This window comes from Solea solea, chromosome 8 (genome assembly GCF_958295425.1).
Source record: "Solea solea chromosome 8, fSolSol10.1, whole genome shotgun sequence".
Taxonomy (NCBI): Eukaryota; Metazoa; Chordata; class Actinopteri; order Pleuronectiformes; family Soleidae; genus Solea; species Solea solea.
The window spans coordinates 283,531-303,551 of NC_081141.1; the positions used below are offsets into that span (position 1 = coordinate 283,531).

General features: G+C 42.5%; 1 protein-coding gene across 1 annotated transcript; it reads left to right on the top strand.

Annotated features, from left to right (window-relative positions):
• Positions 1 to 1,281: 1,281 nt before the first annotated feature.
• LOC131464058 (olfactomedin-like protein 2A) lies at positions 1,282 to 19,104 on the top strand. Its single transcript, XM_058636319.1, has 8 exons — positions 1,282 to 1,573; positions 9,649 to 9,912; positions 10,122 to 10,229; positions 10,322 to 10,498; positions 11,302 to 11,542; positions 13,437 to 13,727; positions 13,891 to 14,076; positions 15,671 to 19,104. Exons 1-8 carry the CDS (start codon positions 1,505 to 1,507, stop codon positions 16,273 to 16,275), a joined length of 1,941 nt encoding a protein of 646 aa, XP_058492302.1. The 5' UTR covers positions 1,282 to 1,504; the 3' UTR covers positions 16,276 to 19,104.
• The last annotated feature ends 917 nt before the right edge of the window (positions 19,105 to 20,021 follow it).

The following is a 20,021-nucleotide window of genomic DNA, read 5'->3' on the forward strand; positions in this document are numbered from 1 at the left end:
TCAGCATGTAAAGTATGTTTTGTGAATAAGTGAATAAGTGAATAAGTGAATGAAATGCAGTCCAATTCTAACAATATATTAGTGTCATTGTTCACAGGGAACTACTGAAGGATTACAAATAAAAACAAGTCCTCACATCACAGAATACCTGTGCATGTAAACCAAGTTTCTAAGTAGAATTAAATAAAGTTTCATGACAATACAATCAACACTTTTAAAAATACGAAATGATCAAACTTCAATAGAACGTTCTTCAGTGTAGTTCCAGAGCATTTTCATTTGAAAAGACGGCCAGTAGGTGGCAGTATTGCCTCAATGAAAAACACACAGCTTAAATGGCACTTCCTGCGTGATCTGCGGAGGGTTAGAAGATGGTTTGGTCCATATATGGACATAACATTTGAAATCACTTCAGATGGATGGGACTTTTTCATGATGGATGCTGCGTTTCATGTGCATCACTTTCAGGGTGCACGTGACTCACTGTCACACACATGACAACACGACAGGTCCACACGTCACAGTTACAGGACCTGCTCTACTGTGTGTGTGTGTGTGTGTGTGGTGTTGTATTATTTTATGCCTCTTTAGGACCTTTGTGGCATCAACACTGACCTTTACTCAATGTAAGAAATTAAGACCTACTCCTCAATGAGACCAAAACCTGGTCCTAATGAGGCAGAACCTCATTTCTGAGGAACTGGATATTATTTTCTTTAGTAACATATAATAGACTCTATCTCTCTTTATCCTCCTCTTTTCTCTTTTATAACGTAACCCTATTGTAAGATACGAATAGTTAAGTAGCTAAGTTAGGGTTAGTTAACTGGTTATGGATAAATGTAGGAATAGTGCTTTGTTTAAGCTGTCCAAGTGTGTGTGTGTGTGTGTGTGTGTGACCTGGTTTTAGGGTTAGAATTGGGTTTATTTTAGTGTCCTCAGTAAGAGTGCTACACGAGAATGTGTGTGTTCTTTGTTACTTTTTCTGTCAACCTTGTCAGGACTAGTAGTCCTCATGGAGACCAAAACCTGGTCCTAATGAGGCACAACCTCCTTTCTGAAGAACTGGTAAGGACTAAGATGTACTTTGTGGTTAGGTTAAGCATTAACTGGTTATGGTTAAGTTTAGAAATAGGACTTTGGTTAAGATGTCCAAATGAATGAAAATCAAAAGAATCGCTGTGAAATCCTGTGTGTGTGTGTGTGTGTGTGTGTGTACGCGCGCGCATAAACCCCTCCCACCACTGGAGCTGGGACACACAATCAATAGTTTAGGTCAGAGCGCACGCACAGCGCGGAGCGCGCACACCTACATACACTGACACGCAGCATCCATCCATACATGCAGACAGACAGACGGACAGACAGACAGGCGGACAGACAGACAGATAGAGCTGATGTAGCTGCACTGCTGCGCCACATGGACTGAACGCAGTGACTTACTCCAGTGCGTCTGTTTGGATCTTGCGCTTGGATCTTTGGATCAAGACTCTGCGGAGTGAAAATGTGGAGATACACGAACGTGTTCGCCTGTCTGCTGCTGTTGTGTCAGGATGCGGCTTCACAGAACAAGGTAAAACCTGGTCTCAGTCCAGAGCTGCTCCCTTTATTTACCGGATTTAGTGCACGGCTGAATTGTAACTACTGCGTAAATCAGAGTTGTTGTGTCGGCATGTTCCTCTTCTCTTCTCTCTAACTTTACACCTGTAAACAAGTGTCTTTATACCTGTAAACAAGTAAACAAGTGTCTTTACACCTGTACACAAGTGTCTTTATACCTGTAAACAAGTAAACAAGTGTCTTTTTGACAGTCAAGTGTCCCAGGTCAGACATTCAGGTTTTGTAGCTACAGGCAGGAGATGATTCAGTTGAGTTCACTTAATCCTGCAGACGACGGTTCTTGTGTGACATGAGTGTAACAATAGGTTGATGTAATGATACCTCTGCGTGGGTGCGATGGTACCCTGCTATCTAATATCTGCTTGGCCTTGTTTGTGCAGCTGCTGGACTCCAGTAACAACCCCCCCCCCCCCCCCCCCCCCCAGCCACACACACACACACACAACCCCACTCTCCCTCAGCCTAATTCAGCTACACACACACACACACACACACACAGAAGATGAAACACATGTACACACTGACCAGAGGAACTGCTGTATATAACCAAGTATGGTGTGTGTGTGTGTGTGTGTGTGTGTGTGTGTCTTTGTAGTGTCATGTGGACAAACGTATCCCACTGCATGTTTGGTTAGTGTGTGTTGTGTTTCCATAAGTGTCTACTTCTACATACACACTCAGTCACCTCGGCTACACAGCTGTTAACTCACTGATGCGTTTAAGTTTCAAAGACTTCATTCTCCAAGTGTGATACTGATATTATTCTCCCGTGAAGAAGAAATGAACGACATGACTCTGATTGCTGACACTGTTTTTGGATCATGTCCAGTGATGTTTGACCAGTATTGGGCTGAAATTGATACTAAGTATTGCACTGGGTCCACTCTAGAATAGAGTAGAATCCAGAGAAGGTCCATGGATGTTGTAAAGGAGGACATGAGGACAGTTGGTGTCACAGAAGAGGACAGATGGAGGCAGATGATCCGCTGTGGTGCCTCGTAACAGGAGAAGCTGAAAGAAGGAAACTAGAAAAGACCATAATGGAAACATTTATTTCGATTGTATAAGACAATGGAATTTGTGGTGGATTCTCATGAAAACAGGAGCAAAAAAAAGATTCTGACACAAACAATACAAAATAAACATAAAACATACTAATAAAGCTCTTTAAAAAACAATAGGACGAGGGGACACTAGCTTCCTTTGTAGTTTATTCCTCTCTTGTAAGTCGCGTCTGCTAAATGCTTAAATGTAAATGTAATGTAACCCTAGCAACTGAGTATTTTTATAACCAATGAAACTGTCCCTGTTATTTTCATAAGTAATCGTTTGGTCCAGAAAATGTCAGAAAATGGGGGGCAGCCATTCCCAAATGTCTTTTTATTCCGTTTTTCTGATTTCTTTGTTAAAATATTCACATTTAAATATCAGAAGCTGAAAAATCAGATTAATCAAAACCAATTAATCAATTATCAAAATAGTTGAAAATCCATTTAGTAATTGATAATCGATATTTGGGCAGGCTGATTATTGAGAGGTGTCATTGTACCGTCCACAGTTCAAAGTTCTTTTCATCCTCTTCACATCGTCCTTCATCACCGTCCAAAGCTCCCAAACACATTTCAAAGTTTTACTTAATTCTCATCCTCATTCTTCATTCCTTCATCCCTCTGTTCTCTCTCTCTAAGCTCATGTCGTCTCTCCAGGACAATCCTTCTGTCCCCGTCCTTCGTCCTTTCAGAACACTTTAGGGCTGCTGATGTTATGTTTATTGGTCTGTAGACCTTGAGTCGTTGACATTAGGCCGTTTTGATACAGGAACGATGGTGGCTGCTTTGAGACAGGGTGAAATGGTGAATATCTTTGTAAAGACCTCTGAAAGATCGTCTGTGCAGCTCTTCCTTTCTTGGATTCCCAGTCTTTAGCAGCTCTTTCTCCGGGTGTGACTGAAGAGTGAGCACATTAGAGCTGGAGGATGGCTGGAGCTGTATGTCAGTCCTGAACTCACATGTACATGGATCATGGATCGTTTGTCCATGGTGACACTGTCAGTGCAGTATTTCATATTATGACAAATATGTAAAGGTGTCTGGTGAAGCAGTGAGATTATTTGACTTTTAAATTCCAGCTTCTTCGTTCACTGGACAATTCTGGTTTTAAATGTCAGAAAAAGGGTCAGTGGCAGAGCTTCAAACTTCCAACTCTCTTAAAACACATAGAATTAAATGACTTAGATGAATATGTGATGTGAAATTAGAAAGAAGAGATGCATTTGTAGAGTTGTGTTGTGTCTGCAGCTGTGTCTCAGAAGTGGATCATCCAATAAACACAAGGTCACTGGTTTGATCCCCGTTCCAAATGGAAAAGTGCCCTTGGGCAATACACTGAACCCCACACTGCCCCCTGACAGCTGCACCAGCAGTGACTGAGTGATGTGTGTGTGTGTGTGTGTGTGTGTGTGTGGAGTGTGAATGAGTGAAGGCAGTTTCCTGTGCAATGAAAAGCTCAGTGTTGTCAGGAGCAGTCGATGTACAAGTTAGTTAGAGCAACATTTCATCACTATTTAAAAATGCAGACGTTTATCATACACTGTTGTGTCTCCTCTCCTCTTCTGTCTGTTCTGTTAGTGTGTTAATGTGGAAGCTTTAAAATATCCGAATAATAATCTGACATCACTCACTCTCCCACACCAAAGTCGACAGTTTCCATCCGAGCACACAGGAGCTGCCTCCATCAATCTCTCTTCAGTGTTCGTCAGGTTTCTTCACTAACACTGTTCATCTTATATGTTGTATGTTTGAGTGGTTTGAGTGGGCTGAGTGGGCTGAGTGGGCTGAGAGCTGATGGAGGGAGAGTGGGGAGCAGGGGGTGTGGTCTGGTTGTGGAGTCTGACACAGAGTTGCAGCTGTGTGACACGAGATGTGGTGACATAAAAGGGGGAGGAGTCTGGGATAACGAATATACAATACAGTAGTTTGTGATATTGTTTCTTTCCGTTACTATGTAACATGTCATGTCTGTTGCCAACACTTGAATTCCGTGACCTAAAATTCCGCTCCAGTTGAAACATTCAAACGTGAGCAATTTTAGAATTAGCATTACATAATGAGAATAAAGAGAGTCTTCTAACCTCCTGGTGATGTTGTATCAGAATGAAGCCTCAAGCACTCATGTCAAGATAGTGAAGAAGAGCAGGGTGGGACTGCATTGGTTGCCTTGGCAATAATGTCGTGCTTCCCAAAATAATAATAATAATAATGTGTGTTACTTAACATTACAATAGTTAGTGCTAGCATCAGCCTCAAGAGGAGTCACGAGGTTCACGTTGGAGTAATAAATGACTTTGCATTCAGCTGTAGTGTCTTTAAGTACAGAGCCAGTGATTAAACTAACTGCCGCTGCTGGTGGATTTATACTCAATTCAAATATACACCGTGAATGTTCTTTTATAAAAGTCAACATATTTACAAGATCTGCAGAGAAGTGTCTGACTGTCATCTCAGCAGGTAGTTCATATATACAGTAGCACCATCAGTGATTGTGATGATCAGTATCTGCATTACACTATGATCATCATCATCTTTGCTCCCTCTCTGTATGGAGTGTGTATGTTCTCTCCATGTGTCCACGGGTTCTCCCCCGTTTCCTCCCACAGTCACAAACATGCAGAGGTTCATTGGACGCTCTAAAGTGACCGTAGCTGTGAATAGTTGTTGGTGTCTGTGTGTTGACCCTGACATGTGTGTCCAGGGTGTGACCTTTGGCACTATGTCAGCGTAGACAATGACATATGACAGTGGAGTGGAATAATTGAGAGATCTCTGTGGTTGCAGACTCTCTGTGGTGCTGGATTATTACAGTGTGCCCGTCTCTCCAGGACTGTGTGGACCAGGCGTTGTTGCAGCCAAAAATATGCTTGAGTTCTTATTTTAACAATTCAGTTAACCAAGAATAATTGACAGTGAAATGTTAGTGAAATGTTTTGTTATTTGCAGCCAGTTTTCTACTGCAAAGCACAGACACATCACCAACACTGTGTAAGTGATGAACATTATGGTTAGTGTTGTATAAATCACAAAGAGCAGAGTGAACAGCAAACAAGCTCCATCTGTAGTTTAAAGAAGAGAATCTTTGTTCAAACTGTGAGATGCTGTCACACAATAATAACCCACTATAAATAAGATTTATTTCTGTTGCATTAACTCATTTCATTTCAAGTGTTACAAGCTGCAGCATTTAGATGAAACATTTGATGAATTTATTCACAGCAAATTCTGTGGTTATTTGTTTTTCAACACCACAATGCTGCATTCAAGCATTTATATCAGAGTATCATAACATTATTTTACTGAACCTGTTAGAATGTTTTAACAGGTTCACAGGTTGCACAGAGCAGAGACACAGGGTCCACAGCAGCTCATCTCCACTAGCACAAACATGGCTGTGGGACTTAGAAGAAGAACAAGTCGGAAAGAAACACATGTGTGTTTGCAGAAGGGATGAAATTCAAGCTGCTCCTCTAAGCTCAACACACTGTAGATCCAGCTAAAGTCCTGAAATTTACCAGGGTCTTTGAATGCATCTTGTTAGCTGCTCCTGTTACTGCAACACTCTCAGCCCATTGTGGAATCATCATTTCACAGAGAGCGTATGGACACAGAAACAGAGCTAACAGGAATGTAGAAGTGTAACCCCAAAAACACCAAGTGTTCTTCTAATTAACGTCTCTGTGTTAATGTGTGTGTGTGTGTGTGTGTCTGCCCTCGACCTCACGGCTCATCTCACATTTATGGCTCTTAAGTTTCTTTATAGAGACGCGTTACGACTGTTTATCATACATGCGGCTAATTAGGTTTAAGAATATGAGCTTTGAATTAGGTCTTTAAGAATAACATTTCGCAGATCTGTAATATTTTTGAGAGGTTTGGTAAGAGAGTTACGACTTCTAACTAATGTTATTTTAAAACATACACACAAATCTTTCAAAAAGTCTCTCCCATGACCCATCGGTGGGAACCACTGCTTTAGAATCATCTGATTTGAGCTGGTGTTTTTGTGCGTTTGTGAGAAACAATCAAAAGGGGGCAGGGCTGGATGTGGCTGTAGGTCGAAACAAGAATCCCAGAGCTGCAGTGCACTGACGTTAGTGAGGTAAGAACACACAGTCCCAGCCATAACAACTCAATGAGATTAAAAAAAACCATGGGACAGAAGTGGCATAAGGATTTTCTTTCAGGGTTTTGGTTTCGTTTTGGTGCATCTCTACCAATCAATATAGAAAAGTAAGGATTCCGAATGTTAAAATGTTCCGATTGACGTTAATCATTTATCATTTAATATATAATAATATAAATATACACTTCACTGAAAACAAGATGGAGGCAGATGATTGGCAGCTTTATTCCATCTTTAGTTTTGAAGCTTCATTACTGTCGCTGCATGTTGTGTGTGCATGTGTTGAAGGCTGCAGCAGTCGATCAGGCATAAGTTCATGTTTGAGTCGTGACCTTTTGACCTGTAACTTGACTTCATTTGAAAGGTCAAACTCAGTGACTTAAAGCTCAAAGTAAGAATTGAATGCTCATACTGCTCGGTCCACAGATGCAGAGCAGTCTGCTGGGTATGCTGGCACATTTGATTTGACAGGAGGAGGAGGAGGAGGAGGAGGAGGAGGAGGCAGCTGTGATTCAGAGTCATGACAATACAAATATCTCTCCTGTAGTTAAGCTTACCAACGTTAATCTGCCTGGAATTTCATTGACTTCTCCATCTTAAAGCAACTTAAGCTCATGTTGCTATGCAGCAGTCAGTGTTGAGCTGGGCTTGAACAATGTGGCCCAGCAGGACCAGAGACATTCAGACCTCAGAGTTCTGCTCAAGAGGTCTGATCTGCTAATCCACCCTGTTTTCATGTGGCTGCAGCATTTGTCAACTTTGTGCCTTTTCACTTGACATGGGTCAGCTCAGGTCCTGCTCCGCTCACAGGACTCTTTGTCAGAATGAGTCTGCAATAATGGACGGGAAAGCACACACACATACATTCCTCCACTAATGAACCCCTAGCTCCTCCCTTCTCCTCCTCCTTACCTTCGTTAAGCACTATATAAATATAAATATACACTATACAGACGGTATAAGAATGTGCAATATAGAGTGTCTTATATACTCTTTTCAGCACAACCCAGGAAATCTGTGCATAAACACACCTGAGCAAAAAGTAGTCTGAATGTTTAAAATCGGATTTCATTTGTGAAATTTGGAAATCCGTCACAGTTCAAAGTTCACTTGGTTTGTTTTCATAAACAAAAAGAAAAGAAAAGAAAAACTTGTATCATGTCTGTCTATTGTGTGACTTTTTTATATCACGACTAAACATGCATAACTTTGACTCAACAACACATAAGCCTGAATATGTGACCTGTAAACACACCCCCCAGGATGTCCATATAAGGAGTTGTGTTTTATTCCCAGGGCAATTCACCATGGGTGCACCTGCGGGAGCACTAAGGGGTAAAGCTGTGAACATGGCCTGACAATCAGTGGCCAGCTGGTGATGCATGACTGTGTTTGTCTCAGGGCTTTTCCTCTGAGTCACGCAGGCTAACAACCAAAAGAAGGGAAACGTGGCTCATTTTCAGGGTTACTTTCCTTCCCTTGCTTTTGTTTCCCTGCAACAGCATTGGATTTATTATTCATGGGAGTCCAGCATGGGTGAGACCAGTGGAATAGATGACTGGAAAGACTAACCACCGGAGGAAGGAAGTGCACAGCTCTGCATGCAGTGTGTCTTAATATTTACTCAACCCCACCCCACATTTTATGTGCTTGAATAAATCAGGTCTAAATATCTTTGTCTTCCAAGTTATATTCTTATTCAGCACCGGGGGCTGCTTATGTCTTTCTTTCTTTCTTTCTTTCTTTCTTTCTTTCTTTCTTTCTTTGACTAATTATAACGTTTTCAATGAAAGCCCTGGACACACTGTCTGTCATATGCTGCCTCGGGTTAGACTTGTTAACTCATCATGGGAAGTAGGGATGGGATAATGTACTATTTCATGTGTATTTTATGTGTCCATGTGTAATAAAAACCTTTCAGAATATGTTGATAAGGGTGCATTTTTATACCTGGACAGTTGTTCTTTAAGAAAATATCATATGACTAACACTAGAATCCTGCAGTGATTTATTTGGACAGTATCTTCCTGTCATTCTAGGACATCCCGATTTATAATGACCGCACTTCTCCCTTCAACTCCTGTTTGGCAGAGTAAAAATAGTCTGTGAGGAACTTAAACAATCTAGAGTTTACTTTATTAAGGTTACAAATCAACCGCCAAGCAGTCAAAAGAAAAGAAACCACCCCGTACACTAGTATTTCCAGCTTCTACCACCACTGTCATGACTATCATAAAACACTCAGACATGCAGTATGCCACTAACTACTATGGTATATATGACTTTAATAACAATATTCTCAGACTCTTGAAACTTTCTGGATGTGTTAGAAGTTTACCTGCACATACGTCGCTATTACCATCTTATATAAGTTACATTACATGTTACATTACATTATTACATTACATTACATATAAGTGTGACACAATTCATCCTGATCTGTTCAGATGTTGTTGAGATATTATAAGAAAGTTTTTTTTTTTACCAACATCACAGAAAGATTCACATTAATCCTTAAAGAACTGGAGACAGGAAGTTGCTAACAGGACAAACTTACAGATGAACCCACTGAGATGAAAACATAACCTCCCTGGTGGAGGTTAAAAAAACATAGGAATCTACTATTTGTCATACTGGCTAAAAACAAAGTTTTAGTATTTAGTCTTTTGCAGTCTGAAATGCTGAATGTTACTTTGCATAAAGAGTAAGAATCAACATCTGGACAGATGTGAGGAATGTAAAAATGCATTCTAATGCCAGATGTGAGATGAACTCGGCCTCTAACAGCGATCGTGTAAAGAAGATTTCATCTGTTCTGCTTCAATTGTAAAATGAATGTTTTGTTGCCTCTAGATCTTTGGCGAGAGCGAGTCCGTCCGCATGACATCAGAGGGTTCAGACTGCCGCTGTAAGTGCATCATGCGGCCTCTAAGCAAGGACGCCTGCCAGCGGCTGAAAAGCGGCGCCGTCCGCGTGGAGGACTTCTACACGGTGGAGACAGTCAGCTCCGGATCAGACTGTAAATGCTCGTGCACGGCACCGCCGTCCTCCCTCAACCCCTGTGAGAATGAGTGGAAGATGGAGAAGCTGAAGAAACAGGCGCCGGAGTTGCTAAAGGTGAACATTGTGTGTGAAATAGATGAACTAGTGTATGTTTGATCTGACTGCACTTAACCTATGGATCACCCCAATCTCTTAAGGAAGTAATTCCATTTGAAAGAGCACACAGAGAGTCTGTGTGCTGCTCACTGAGTGGAACGAGCCACTTAAGTGATTGCTGCAGTTAAACCTGTGAGCACTGTGTTGATGAGACTTTGCATTTTTAGCTCCAGTCGATGGTGGACCTCCTCGAGGGGACCCTTTACAGCATGGATCTACTGAAAGTGCACTCCTACATCAATAAAGTCATGTCACAGATGAACACGCTGGAAGACGTAAGCAACAAACCGCTTCCTCACATGCTTTCTACTGTTGGCCACGGCGTGGCTGGAGACGTTGTATTGATATGATGCTGTTCCTCTTGCAGACCATCAAGACTAACCTGACCCGGGAGAATGAGTTTGTGCGAGACAGCATGACGAGCCTCACCAACCAGTTCAAGAAGTACGAGAACTACTCCGACGTTATGATGAGCATCAAGAAGGAGATCTCCAGCCTCAGCCTGCAGCTGCTGCAGAAGGACTCTGCTGAGGCTAAAGCTCAGGTTACATCTGGTCGTGAGCGTCCTTGACTAGATATATCTCACATTAACTAGTGCAGGGCAGTATACGGAAAACTGTTTTTTTATCATGATTATTTTTCATAGGCTGTATATTAAAAAGCAAAACACTATTCAGGGGGGGAGGGGCCAAACGCGTGCTAAGGGCTTAGCTGAAGAAGTCATGTGGTAGTAAAGCAGGTGTCGAGTGGCGTCTGTTCTACCTGCAACTGAAGGTAGAACAGAGCGACACCAAAAAGAAAAACCCTAACCCTTTAGTGCAAATGTTGTTGGGCTTAAGTTGTTGGAAGCGGGTTAGGGTTAGGATTTCAACAAATAAGATTAAAAGGTGTTTTAGACACAAACAAAAACCTGAAGAAGAGTGGAAAGTAAACTTAACCACTGCACAGCTTCAGGACAGACTTTAGATTTCTATCAAGTCATATTCATTCTAGTAAGTAAACTGTAAACACTTTATAGCTTAAGGTTCTCACTATGTAATTATAATTTTGAGGTTTTTTTCTTTTGGATTTTGGCCCTTCCTTACATACCCCCCCCCCCCCCCCCACCCCACACACACACACACACACACACAGATACTCTCCACAGAACATTTGTAGAATTAGAGTTAATATTATTAAAGTATCTTGTGTGGTAATGTGAACATTAACGTTAAAACCACACACACACACACACACACACGTGTCCCAGATTGTCCAGCCCTTGTGTGGGTGGATAATTCCATGTTGTGTCAGATGACGTCGTGTCCTAACGTGTGTGTGTGTGTGATATGGATTTGTTTTTCACAGGGTACTGCTGGTGCAAAAACTGTAAAAGCACTCAACAAAAAGGCGTCTGCTGTCAAACCTCCTCTCAAAGCACCCAAAGAAAAGGTCGTTAAGGTTGTTACAAAAGAGGTTGTTAAACCTGGGAAAGCAGTCAAGCCCAACCCTACAGCCAAAGCCAAGGTGGCCGGCCTCCAGCCTGGTGTGGTCAGGGGCATCACGTACTACAAGGCTGCCAAGGCCAGTGATGGAGAGCATGGAGAGGGTGAGAGGTTTTTACACTCACACATGAGCTGAGTTTGCTCTCCCATCTGTGTGTGTGTGTGTGTGTGTGATCGTAGTAGTTTCTCTGCTGGATCAGGGTCAGGCTGCAGCCACAACTCTGCATGTTTTACTAACACAGGGTAAGTAATCATCACCTGGTTGATTAGTTGGGTCTAGAGTTTGCATGTTCTCCCTGTGTGTGTGTGGGGGGGGGTGAATCTGTATGTTGTGGAGGATAAAGCAGTAGACAACGTTTTCTGTAATTGTGTTGCTTTCTTTTAACATGGGTAATCCACATCTGTGTGGCCAACAATACAAGATCTACTCCTCTGTTGCTTTCAGCAAAGCTGCTGTAGTCTGGGTGGGATTGGATTGCTGCTGTAGTCTGGGTGGGATTGGATTGCTGCTGTAGTCTGGGTGGGATTGGATTGCTGCTGCACATTCAGGGAGCAGGAAATCCAAATCTTTTATTGACAAAATACAGGGAGGTGTTACAATGCTGTGTTAATGGAGCACTGCCATGTCCATGATATGCCTCAGCTTCACTCTTTAAGTCTAGTTGAATGAATAGGTATGCTGCATTTGCACAGGGGGCACACACACACACGCACACACAAACACACACACACGCACACACACACACACGCACACAAACACACACACACGCACACACACACAAACACACACACACGCACACACACACAGTCACCTGACAAATCACTGAAACCAATCGGCTGCATTTCCATAATCGGGGTTAAGAAACAGGAAGTGGTATTATTATTATTATTATTATTATTCTCTGTCTGGTAGCTGCTGACCACAGTTCTCACCTGTACAGTGGACTTTGTGTTCTGTGTTGCAGAAATAATAGAAATGTGAAACTCTCTCATATTATTGTGTGATATCTTCATCACGATCAACATGTTTAAAGGCATCTTTGATCTCTATAGTAATCAAGTAACAATCAAATACAGGATGTGTCCCAGATGGAAGTCACGTCTGTTATTTATGAGCGATCTTCTTCTTTCATGGGCTCTTCACACTTTGGTTAAAACAGGTTTATTGTGGAGGTGAGTTGGATTCAGTGGCAGGTCTGAGCATAAACATCTGCTGTAATCTGACCATTCACTGGGTCCATGTGTTCATGTCGTGTCAGGAGATGCTGCAGCGCTGTAATCTCATCACATCTGTCTGGCAGCACAGGACCAGAAGGAGAGCAGCCGCTCACTCTGTCAGGATCATCTTTGATTTATTATTTCAACGATAGCGCAGTGTACTGTACAGGAAGAAAGATTTTTTTCAATCTATTGTTGGTGGCTTTCCGCTCTTAAGAGCATCAGAGGATGCAAATGTTCTTTGTACCATCAATAGAAATGAGGTCATCGATGGGACTGGTCCACATCTAAAGGCAAAGCTATTAACGGGATCCAAATGGCAGACTAAACCCTTTCATCGGCCGTCATGAAAGGATGAACTGAACTGTATTGTTCACAAGATGCTTCTAATTAGCTTAACATCTAAATCGGAGAGGAGCTGTTTTCATTTAGTTTGGTTTCGTTGCATTTGGTTTTAGCTTTTACTGAAAAAAACCCAAAAAAATACAGACATACATTACATCAACTGTAAATATGAACATGGATTGTTGGGCGTGACCAGAAACCCGTCAAGAACTGTATCACGTCGTTCATGTGAAAAGACTTAAATACGTCTTATGGAGCATTTACTGTGGTGTCTGTGCTGTGAACGGTTTACTGGTTTAAAACTGAATTTGAAAAGAGACACTACTGTGTAATAAGGAGCTTGTTTACAGCATGACCTTGTTTGACCATGTGCTGTTTTATCAAATGAAGAATTTGTTCATTCTTTTATCTTCACCCTCATCTCTTCCTTGGCAGAGAACGCTGCCAAAACCTTCACAGTCCACCACGTCACAGAAAGCCAGTCTGAGGACGGAGGAGCTGAAATGATCCTGGAAGCTGTGGAGGCGTCTGTGGCTGAGCCCACTGACACCACGACAACAACAACAACAACCACCACCACAACAACAACACCCACAACCACCACCACTGCACCCACAACCACCACAACCACCACAACCACGGCGGCGTCTGAAAATCCAGCTCCGACCATCGTGCTGATGCTCGACAACTCCAACAACAACAGTCGGCCCACCCTTCACAGAGCAGGTGTGTGTGTGTGTGTGTGTGTGTGTGTGGATACACAGTGACAGCGTCTGGGTTCACGCTGCCAACAAATCTTTGACTGTGAAATTGATTGAACTAATCTCATTTTAATGCCAGCCGTTCTTCCCCAGGCTAACAAGTGAAATGTTCCGCTTCTTTCTTCCAGGGAAGATCCTCAACTGTGAGGGGACTCTGGAATCCATCGAGCAGCCACAGAAACAGCACAGTTATGGGCGTAATGAGGGAGCCTGGATGAAGGACCCTCTGGCCAAAGACAACAAGATTTATGTCACTAATTATTACTATGGTAACAACCTGGTGGAGTTCCGTAACCTGGACAACTTCAAACAAGGTGCGCTTCATTTGGGTCTTTTTTAAAGAGTAACTTTTCACGTGTATCTAGAAATGTTATTTTCTAATCCAGAAGCAAATCTTCAAGTCTTGAAATGATATATTGTGAGAAATACTGACTTACTGACTGTGTCTCTGGTCAAACACAGCAGCATTCAAATGGTGCCATCAGCTTCTTTTTATTTATTGATGACACCCCAGTAGCAAGTGAGTGAAAAGACTCTTTAAAGACTCTTTAAAGACTCTTTAAAGAGTCTTAAAAGAGTCTTTGGTGCTTGGAATGAGAGAGGAAATGTTGACATGGAAGGAATTTGGCCTGAGCAGCAGATAAATCCAGACACTGGTGGCAATGGTGACTGATGATCTGGAGGAAGAGGAATGATGAATATGATCATGATGAAGACAGTGATGATGGGAGACGGAGAACATGTGTTACTAACACGTGAACGATGAACTAAAAAGACCGCTCTAACATGAAAGTGACAGCTGGTGACGCCATGTTGAGGTTTTGAAGCAGAAGTTCAGCAGCATCACATGATATCAGCTGTCAGTCATTGTTAACTATTGAATTGAATTCAATTGACAGAATGGTCCAAACTGGACAAACGTCTTGCTGTGAGGCAACGGTGCTAACCGCATGCACCACCACGTGCCCTGCCTTCTGATTTATCTAAATAACACTCACGTATCAAACATGCATCATGAACACTGACTGTCTGCATGGACAGTGAGTCATTTACCATCTAGAGATGTTCATTTAAATAAAGGTCAGTCTAATGTAAAGATGAAGTGTCTCTGGTGAGCCTGTAGTTCAGTGGCCAGATTATATTAGCAGTATTAGCAGATATGCTATCTCAGCATTTGAATGAAGCTCAGTGAGACGGGTGAGATCTGTGGAATGTCTCATGGCTTCAGTGGGAAAGTCAACCTCGTCACATCCAAGTCCACTGAAGAGTTGGATTACACTCGCTCTACGATGATCTCCCCTCGTAGGACTGGGATTGTTGATGTAGATGTGTTTTCTTACATGTGCTGAGCTCACAGCTGTGTGCGCTTCACTTGGTATCTTGGTCAGTGGTGGTGATGCCTGCTGCTCCCTGACGTGATCCGTCCTTTCAACTGGGAGTGATGGGGGTGGTGGCAGTGGTGGGGGAGGATGAGTGGGGTTTGAGGTTGAACTACACAAAGTTTATGTGTTTTCCTTTTATTGTCATGATCTGAATCAGACTTCCTGAGGTTAGAAGGTTAACGTAGCAGATGGGATGTGATTAGAAAGCCCCAGAGTCCTCCAGCGAGCTCCTGTATACCCTGTGTCACAGTCACATGAAAGCTTGTGTGCAGACACAGTATGGCATAGTGAAAACACGGCCTACAGGCTTTGTATGCATAATGAGTAAAGTATATAATCACCACACAGAGGTCTTAAAACACAACATCCAGCTGCAACATGAATGAATGAATGATTCCAGCCACAGTCGATGGATCGAGTCTCATCTTTTAGTAAATCAGAAAGTTTTCCATGGCAAACAGCAGCTATGCAGTAAACAGACTTCATCATAAAGGTATTTTAAACGATATGTTGTTTTTTGTCTTAGGGCGCTGGAGCAACCTTTTCAAATTACCATACAACTGGATTGGAACAGGCCATGTTGTCTATAATGGAGCCTTCTACTACAACAGAGCCTTCACCAAGAACATCATCAAGTATGATCTGAGGATGCGATACGTGGCAGCCTGGACGCTGCTGCACGACGTGGTCTATGAGGACACCACCCCATGGAAGTGGAGGGGTCACTCAGACATTGATTTTGCAGTGGATGAAAGTGGCCTGTGGGTGATCTACCCTTCTGTGGACTATGACTACAACCAGCAGGAGCTGATTGTCATCAGTAAACTGGATCCCGGTGACCTGTCCTTGAAAAAAGAGACGACCTGGAGGACAGGTCTCAAGAGGAACTCTTACGGGAACTGCTTCATCATCTGTGGCGTCTTGTATGCCGTCAATGTGTACAACCAGAAGGAGGGTGAGGTGAACTATGCTTATGACACCCACACCAACAGTGATGCCGTGCCACGCCTGCCCTTCATCAATGAGTTTGCCTATACCACCCAGATTGACTACAACCCCAAGGAAAAGGTTTTGTATGCGTGGGACAACGGCCATCAGCTGACGTATCAGGTTCACTTCCTTGACCAGTGACCACAGCTAGTTAGTAGGCCTGCCAGTATGGCACCTATGTACAGAAAGAACATGCTCAGTATTTGAAAACAAACATGCAGGCATATTGGACTAAACAGGACAGAATCACCAATTAATGCTTGATGTGACCTCACTAAACAACAAACTTACATGCCTCAAAATGTTTGTACATGATGTCAATAGAATGAGATGGAAACGGTGGAAATAATCCAATGGGCTGAGTTAAATTTCATGAGGCAGGCGTCGGACTTTTATATATCTTCATTTAGAGACAAAGACATACATACCATAGTTACTGTTGGTGAGCTGAAGGGCGGGATTTATCTCTATATGATGTACAGTAGTATATGTAGGAAAAGAGTCAATCGTAATAGAAACTAAAGGCTATTTAGACCAGGATTTTGACTTAGCTGCAGCATGTTCCTCTAGTCTGCAAACAGCAAAACACAGCTGTGAATGAGGGAAGAGGATGAGTCTGAGGAGATGAGACAAGAAAGAATATGACAGACTGGGTTGGAGTAAGAGTTCTCTAATTCCAGAAGATTGCACTAATGCAACATCATGGACGCAAGCTGCAGTTATACCACATAGAAGAAGAAGACGAAGAAGAGTTAATAAGTGCAGAGCATGGAGCCTGGGTCATACTGTCCACGTTTATACACTTTTTAATCTGTCTATTCCCATGAGTATGTGCCGAGCATGCATGAGAGGACGTGTGCTCGTACCCAAGCATGTAAAACTCAGTGTTCAACAACTATGACAAACTGCAGCAAAGAGAAGGGAATGTGCATGTGCAGAACACTGGACTGAAGCTGGACTGACGCTGGACTAACGCTGGACTGACGCTGAACTGACGCTGGATTGACGCTGGACTGACGCTGGACTGACGCTTGACTGACGCTGGACTGACGCAGCCCATTGTTTTAGGATGAATTACATTTCAGTCCTAACCTGACCTAGCATGAGATAATATTGAATATAATATTTCTGTATTTTCTTTGTAGGAACCAGACACAGGTAGAGTAAGCTGAAGCATTTATGATGACGAGAAAGGAGGAAGAGCGTGTGTAAGGTTCAGTGTGAGACAGTAACTCCCATTCTACACAGAAACACTTTCACTTATTATTATCGCTTCAATTCCGTCATTATACACCCACTTATTAAACGTTTACGTCATATTTTACATAAAGCATCTACTTAATCCTATTTTACTCCATGATTCACAAAAAGAACTTGTTAGTTGATGTGACCATATCTGACCCAAGTCTGACAATTATTTATGACTTGTTGTCCAAAGACGGTCTTTGGGGTCCTGACGGGCTCAGATCAGGTATCCGTGCTCACACACACATGGACATGTGAAAGCGCTCTGTGCAGACACAGAATGTGGAAAGTATGACCCATAATGAAGAAGTACACGCAGGACTCGTCTTGAAACTAAGAAGAATATTTAAAAATCTATATTTAGTTGTTGTATTAGATAATGTAGCAAGGCTCAATTTAACAACCAACATAAGGTTCTAAAAATCTAAAAAAGTCACCCTGTAATAATTGTCTTTGTGCTGACGATACACTACAGTACAACTCTGTGGGGACTGCAGTCATGATCTCAAATTGTAAAACAAATGGTTCAGGGAGCACGAGATTGACAAATAATCCCACTGCTGGAGACCAACATGGCTGCCTGCAGGGGTTTAATGGTGTGTTCCATTTATAGTGGGAAGTTCCTCGTCACAGGTTTTAACTGGAGCGCCCCCTCAGGTTGGGTTTCAAACTCTAGAAAGTCGGAAATCTAAGATGTTAATAGAAAAAAACACTGCACCTAATAGTTAACCTAATAAATTCCACATTTTCACAGATTGTTGAGTCCCGACCTGAACTCCACTGAGTATCTTTGAGACGTGCTGGAAAAGACTTGAGACAGAGATCCAACTCCATCAGCATCGATACAAGATTTTGGCGAAAAACGAGTGCAGTCGTGGATTGAAATAAACGTTGTGACGTTGCATGAGCTCAGTGTTTCCTAACCCTGGTCCTCAGGGAACACTGACCTGCGTCCTGATTCAGATGAACAGCTCGTTGCCAGGCTTCTGCAGAGCTTGTTGACGAGCTGGATGCAGGGCAGTGTTCCCTGAGGACCAGGGTTGGGAAACACTGCATTAGCTTATCAACAGAAATGCCATGGTGAAAACATGTCCCATCAAACTAAAGGCCTTTCTGACATTTAACTCCCCCGAGAGATTATTTCTGCCTCTGAGAAATGTTAGTAAAAGTGAATTCTTGGTCCTTTGAGCACTTTGTTTATTACTCATGATGCTTCTTGTCTCTTTACCTTTGATTTTTTGTTGATTGTAATATGAACAGCTAGAGTAAGCTTTTATATTTACAGGAATTCATTCAACATTTAATATCATGCAACTTTTTGGTGAAGTTTGCATCTTATTAACATCCATGTTGATGCATAAATGATTTATAACCACTACATTTGTTCTGATTACTGTGTGTTTGAACAGTCTCATCTCTGTGTAAATTATGAACTAATATAAAATGTGCACCATCCATCTGCAATAAACCATGAACAAATGACAGTGCAGACAGTGAGAATGTTGGGGTTTTAGACATTTAAGATAACGATAAGAACACTTCATAGTGTTTTTAACAAGCTCTCACAACCACTCACTGCATGATTTTCCCTCTTCTTGAATCCGTTCATTTCATTGCTGTTCAGTTGCAAAGTCTTTGTACTAAAATGTCATGAAATGTAACAACACTTGAAAGCAGCTGTGTCTGTGGTATGAAACAATAAAGGTCAGTTGTGAGATTTATAAATCCATGTGCAGTGTACAGATTCAGTACATGTGAATACCACGGAGAACAGAACCCAGCTGCTGAAGGGATGATGACCAGAGTGACTCAGTTCTTCTGAGTTCTGGATAACAGCTCCCATGAGTTCTGCTTAGTTCTGGAGTAGAGGTCGTTGTGCTCCAGTGATCTCAGTCCAGAACTCCTGTCAAAGAAGGAGCTTTGGTTCATGGTGATACAGGCACGGCTGTCTGCTTTCTTGGCTGGGCATTTGAAAAGATCAGCTCCAGTCATGCAACTTTGGAGAGAGAGCTGAACTGTGGGTGTGGCTGGTCCATGCATGTGGGCTTCATTTAAGAAAATCAAATCTCACTCATTGTCTCCACTTCATCCTTCACGGTCTCAGGGTCCAGAGGACTGGAGACCTCTGTGGACCCGTCTCCAGTCTCCGGTCTCTCATTCACTCACATTCACACCTCTGGGACACAGATGTGCAAACTCCACACAGAAAGGCTCTCAGTCAAACCGGGATTCAAACAGGTGACCTTCTTGCTATGAGGCAACAATAGCAGCCACCATGTGACCCAAAAAATCAAATCCCTAGCTCTGTTCAAAGAGGCATGCACTGTTGTTCATTAATGAGTACAGAGCAAGCACTAATGGTGCATCCACTCATGAACTCACGGAAGGTTGGCGTGTTGTCAGATGAACAATAACGTCCACACAAGTCGAGGTGATGCACAGTGACAATTCACATGACCTATGCTGCTGAGGGAGAACACAAAGTCAGGACCCGACACCGGGGGCCTCCTGTACATCAGCATCACACACTCTCAGGGAGCTCAGGGTGTAAAGCCTTTGTCCTTGGGTTTCATGCCACAGTAAACCCAGGAAGTGCGAGCTTGACTCATTATATTCATGTTCAACAACTAATTGGGTTAATG